Below are 5,632 nucleotides of genomic sequence, written 5' to 3' on the forward strand. Positions count from 1 at the left end.
ACACCAACAACACAGAAGCTGATAATGTGCAAGGCATGAACTCCAATACTGAAGTTGATGATAGGGACACTGGTCATTCCGATATTCCTATCAATAATGAGGATGAGCATCAGTATGATATTCCTGTTAACAATAGAGAGAATCGACCTATTCCTCCGATGGCCCGTTCGAGGAGGAGGACAACAGTTGATCCTCTGGTGAGTCTTGCTCCAGTTTTGCCTTCAAACTTGGTTGCTCCAGACTTAGTTAGAAGCTGTAATTCTGCCGACATTGGTGTGGGAAAGTTGTTCGTTGAGAAGAATGAGTTAATACTGGAATTGCGCAAAGTGGCCTTGCGGGAAAAATTTGATTTCAAGATTGCACGGTCCACAACGACACGCTTTGAGGCTCATTGTTCTTCGGAATCATGTAATTGGCGTCTTCGCGCAACAAGAGGTTCGGATGAGCATAATGTTCCTTGGGTAGTGAGAAGAGTTGACAATGTTCATACGTGCTCTAATGAGGTTTTGCCTAGTGGCCTCCGCCAAGTTAGGAGTCGGGTTGTTGGCCATCTTATTGCGGATAAATTTATTCAGGATAAACGGATATACACGCCGAATGACATTAGAACAGACATGCAGCAAGAATACGGGGTCCAGTTAACATATCAGCAAGCATATCGGGCTAAAGAAGTCGGTCTTGAAATAGTACGAGGGAACCCTGCAGAGTCATACAACTTACTTCCCAAATACTCTCACGTTTTGACCAAAGCGAATGAGGGCACAGTGACACACCTCCAGCGGGATGGAGATGATAATTTCTTATACTACTTTGTTGCGCTTGGATCTTCCATTAAGGGCTTCACACAGTAAAAATTCCCTAAGCAGCTAATTAGCTAAACTCTCGGTCTCACCGTTTCTCCCCCCCCATGTTTGTAGCAACATGTTTGGATGGTAATAATCAACTGTATCCGTTAGCTATTGGGGTCATGGATTCAGAAAACAATGATGCTTGGGAATGGTTTATGACGAAGTTACACGGAGTGATTGGCGATAGGTCAGAGTTAGTATTTATCTCTGATCGATGCACTGCCATCAAGCGAGCCGTTTTAAAAGCATTTCACACTGCTAGTCATGGAGTTTGTTTTTACCATGTCAAAGGCAACATTAAGTCTAAATTCAGGATGTCCAAAGCTATTTGGGATCAATTCGAGCCAGCTTTTATTAATGCAGCAAAGGCATATGGACACGAAGAATTTAAAAGACAACTTGAAGGGTTGTGGATGCTCCACTCGGCCGCGGCTGATTACTTAGAGAATAATGTGGGCACGTGTAATTGGGCAAGGTCCGAATTTGAAGGTAGGAGATACAGCATACTTACCACCAACATTGCAGAAAGCGTGAATTCTTTAATGAGGGAACCGCGAAAATTTCCTATTACTCATCTTGTTGATCACTTTAGAAAAACATTACAGCAATGGTTTTATGATAGGAAAATTGTCGCTGAATCGATGAGCACTCGTCTAACGACGTGGGCAGATGAGATAGTCGGCGAAAGGAGAATTTTGGCCGAAAGAATGACCGTTCGGCCAGTGTCTCAGCATCGATTTCATGTTTTGGGTGGTGGTATGAAGGAAGGGATAGTTGACATTCATGAAAGAACTTGCTCCTGTAGAGTATTCCAACTCGATCAGCTTGTTTGTGCGCATGCAATTGCTGCTTGTCTGATCGTCCGTGTGGATTACATAAGTCTTTGCTCTGATTATTACTCTAAAGATTCATTGGTCATGGCATATGCAGAACCAGTAGAACCGGTTGGGGACATGACAGATTGGGACATTCCAGAAGAAATCCAGGAAATCAGAGTTAACCCACCGATCGAAGCACCACCACCTGGTCGTCGTCCAGAGTTAAGAATTCCTTCTATCGGTGAGGATGTTAACCGAAGAACTGTGAGATGTGGTCGATGCAACCAACCAGGTCATAACCGCAAGAGATGTAAAAATCCCATTGTGTCAAATCCAAACTGACTGTGTCGTTGTAACTAATTATGAATTATGAACTCTTATTATAATTTATATTACAATTATATGTAATGAGGTATATTATGTTATGTTCATTTGCATAATGAGTACTAAAGTTGATCAATAATTACTTATAGCTAAATATATGAATATATCAAAAGTTTATATCTATTAGAAAAACAATCTACATCCATACATCAAGTCTTAATACAATACAACGACTTACAAGGCAATATCGCCCGTGAATATATCTACAGCAATTTTCTTCCTGAAGTAATGCCCGTGGCTACTATCAAAATCAAGTTTTAGCCCGAACATCAAATACATTGTAAACATCAACATAAATACACCGCAATCACCACTTCCAGGTGATTGTTGGGGCACATCCTTAACGATTCTTACTTTCCAAGGGTCGGCACTCTGCAGCTCAGATCGAAGGTTGTAGAATCCAACATCTTGAAGCCATTGAGGGAAGACGACCTGAAGAGGTTTGAATTTACGCAAATATGTTTTGTCCTCGCGAAAGGTAACCAACGAGTCGTAAATCCGCATCCTCCTCGCGCGAAGGTCCGCTCGAGCTAGTACCCAATGATCGCCGCCCAAATTCACAGGGATGAATATCTACATAAATAAATTGGTAAATTAGTATATTTTATACACAATTACCATAAGATTGAGTGACAATTCTTACCATATCGACATCCGTAAACGGTTTGGACATGAGATCTTCCCGCCCATCCATATAGCTGCTCAAGTTGTTGCCATATTGTAATGAATTGACATCACAACTACCATTGTTCCATAATTGCTTTAGGAACACCTATTACACGATGAGTAGAAAATTAATAACATTTCGAGATATTTAAAACATCGAAATTATAATTAATGATTATAAAATTTAAAAACATGCCCAAAAGTATGTATCTGTATGCGTGACGCGTTGTGGTAGTGCATTTGGAAACCGCCGTTGCTTCTCGCTGATCAAGCGGTAATACGTGTGAATATGCTGTGAAGGGATTATACCAAGTTAATTTATATCAATATCCATGCCAGCAGAAATATTATTGTGTATTGTAATGTACTGACCATTAAACACGCTTACCTCGTCACCAAGCCACCCCATCGAAGCATTGCCCATGAGTATTTCAAAGAAATTTCGAGACTGTTGGACAGGCCGATCCACGGAAATGTTGCCGGCAAACCACTGATCAAACTCCTCACATAGTCTTGAGTCTTCTAGTCCCCTAAGCGGATTCATATCCACACTCGATCTTTCATCAATTTCATAGTCCGTAATGTTGAGTGCGGGTAGAGCCCTGACATTCCTAACTCTCTTGAAAGGAGGAATGAAGTAAGGACTGCCAAATATATACGACGGTCGGTACGGACGCCCAAACTTACTAACGCCGGGAGGTGCCTCTGTGAATATCTGTACACTGTCATCACATATGTCCCCATGTAGACTGTACAAGGACATAGGGGTGTGCTCGTCGTCATTACCAGCATCAGTATGCGTACCATAGCCAGCATCAACGTTCGGACCATAGCAATCTGGGGCCTGTTGTTTCGAGGAGATGAACATATTAACATAAGTTCGGGTTTGAAATCATAATAACATAACGAAAACATACGAAACTTGCTCACCGAGGGTGCGGGGCCAAACATATTTGCGTTCGCGCCCTTTGAAGCACCCGCGCCAAACGAAGCCATAAACTCCATGACCGCTGCTCTATATTGTTGTGCTTCTCTGCGTTCCGCCATAAGTTCTGACCTCAGTTCGTTAATGGAACTGTGTCCAGTCTGAAGTTCCGACCTCAACTCGTGAATGGAAGACTCTATTTTATCCAGTCGTCCAACGAAATTATCATTGCGGAACTTAGTCCTTGCCTACAATTTACGCAAATAAGAAAGTAATGACAAAATGTCGGATAGGTATATGTGCATTGTAAATGTTCAGGACGACAGAAGTTACCTCTGGCTCATTTCTGTCATCTGAATCATGTGCGGATTCATAATGGTCGTCGGCAGCACCGGCATCCTCAACAGGACTCTGCTCCAGTCCTATTGGGCTCGTGGGGTCAGGATCCACCTCGTTTGGCCTTGTACTGGATGGCGCATTGATTGAAGGCTGGTGCTGCACCAAGTAAAACAGAAAACAATAAATACCTAAAAAACAAACATATAAATGACTTTGCACCCGGTTTTCAATGATACTATAGATGATACCCACATTACGGACCCAACTTGGCAAATATGGCACGTAATCCTCGACACTCTTCCAATAATTTGTGGCTCTCTCCTTTGCATCCGGTTTCAGGGTTTGGAAAATGGTGTCATCCTGTCGTAAAGATTACCAAATTTCCAATTAGTATAACCATATATTATGTAATACTTATATACAGACATACATATAAATGACTTACAAGACGCTCGTTCAGGTATGAATACACTTCGCCGAAGTTAATATTTGAAGAAGCCACAGGCTTCCATCGCACGATCCGAGCACCCTTCCTCTTAATTTTCTCTACCCACTCTAATGGTAGTCCTTCGATCGCTTCAAAAATCCATGCCTTCAACAAGGAAAGATATGAAGTAAAAAAACGTGTCATTAAATATTTATTATAACAAAACTAAGTTATAAAAAAAACTTCTTCACTCACATGCACTGCCGACGTAAAGCCGTAAAAGTTGTATTTCTCAATTCTATGCAATGGATTTTCTGCGCTTGCCTTCTTAAATTTTTTGGCTTTGCCGTTCAATACATTATCAATGCTTTTATAAATTGTTTCCCATGACAAACGACCCCACGGAATACTTCGAAAATGATTTATGTCATCTACCTCATTAAGTAAATTGAAATTGATTTGACAATGATCCTTTCTTCCGTGTAGCACTCTATCAGCAAAGTAAAACATGGCAATTTTTAGCGCATCGGTGTCATTCATAGTCTTGAAGCGTAAGTTCATAAATATTTCCTCGAACTGGCCAAGATTTATATCGCGAATCCTGCCTCCAAAGTACTTATTAAGTAACCTATGATTTGTTTTATGCTTCGTCAGGAATACTTTTTCGCCATAGCAAAGTCCCGTTACTAGGCACCACTCTCCAATCGATAGCCGTATCAAATGGTCGCCAACTTGAAACCATAACTCATCTTTGTCATTTCCATCGCCATGTGACACTTGCCGAAGCAATATATTGTGCACAATCACGCCACTGAACGGATAGCTCCGGCACTGTAGGAAATGCCCAAATATATCGTCTTTGAATAGCTTCAACTGTTGCCTTGTTAATTTTTCCCGGATGGCATTAACAACGACATCTAATTTGCACATACTCGTGATACGCCCAGGGAAGTGATCAACATAAGGTATCTTCATCATTCCCGGTTCTTTAATCGGTCCGGGTGGGTTATGCAATGCTAATTTTGATTTGCCCATTTATCTGGTACAAGTTAAAAGTATCACACATTAAAAAATTATGAACAAAAGAAAAAAAAATTAAGGCAGCACTGCGCACTGCCTCTTGGTGCGACGGGCACCACCTGTCGCACCAAGAGGTGCTGCCTCTTGGTGCGACAGGCTCGCGCGAGGGAAGCCAAGCGCGCGAGCTGCTTGCCTGCACGCAACT

At 41.8% G+C, this 5,632-nt stretch overlaps 3 protein-coding genes across 3 annotated transcripts; 1 reads left to right on the forward strand and 2 right to left on the reverse strand.

The window, feature by feature from the left end:
- Nucleotides 1–967: 967 nt before the first annotated feature.
- On the forward strand, nt 968–2,008 carry LOC112099559. Its single transcript, XM_024186971.1, has 2 exons — nt 968–1,323; nt 1,471–2,008. The coding sequence occupies exons 1-2, from the start codon at nt 968–970 to the stop codon at nt 2,006–2,008; spliced, it is 894 nt and encodes a 297-aa protein (XP_024042739.1).
- A 136-nt stretch (nt 2,009–2,144) lies between these two features.
- On the reverse strand, nt 2,145–3,167 carry LOC112100308 (putative ubiquitin-like-specific protease 1B). Its single transcript, XM_024189369.1, has 4 exons — nt 3,105–3,167; nt 2,913–3,008; nt 2,694–2,822; nt 2,145–2,623 (listed from the first exon to the last, which is right to left on the reverse strand). Exons 1-4 carry the CDS (start codon nt 3,138–3,140, stop codon nt 2,225–2,227), a joined length of 660 nt encoding a protein of 219 aa, XP_024045137.1. The 5' UTR covers nt 3,141–3,167; the 3' UTR covers nt 2,145–2,224.
- A 52-nt stretch (nt 3,168–3,219) lies between these two features.
- On the reverse strand, nt 3,220–5,442 carry LOC112099560. Its single transcript, XM_024186972.1, has 7 exons — nt 4,663–5,442; nt 4,426–4,572; nt 4,233–4,340; nt 3,975–4,136; nt 3,647–3,889; nt 3,333–3,560; nt 3,220–3,246 (listed from the first exon to the last, which is right to left on the reverse strand). The coding sequence occupies exons 1-7, from the start codon at nt 5,440–5,442 to the stop codon at nt 3,220–3,222; spliced, it is 1,695 nt and encodes a 564-aa protein (XP_024042740.1).
- Nucleotides 5,443–5,632: the final 190 nt, after the last annotated feature.

The sequence above is a fragment of the Citrus clementina genome, unplaced genomic scaffold, assembly GCF_000493195.1.
Source record: "Citrus clementina cultivar Clemenules unplaced genomic scaffold, Citrus_clementina_v1.0 scaffold_3, whole genome shotgun sequence".
Lineage (NCBI taxonomy): Eukaryota > Viridiplantae > Streptophyta > Magnoliopsida > Sapindales > Rutaceae > Citrus > Citrus x clementina.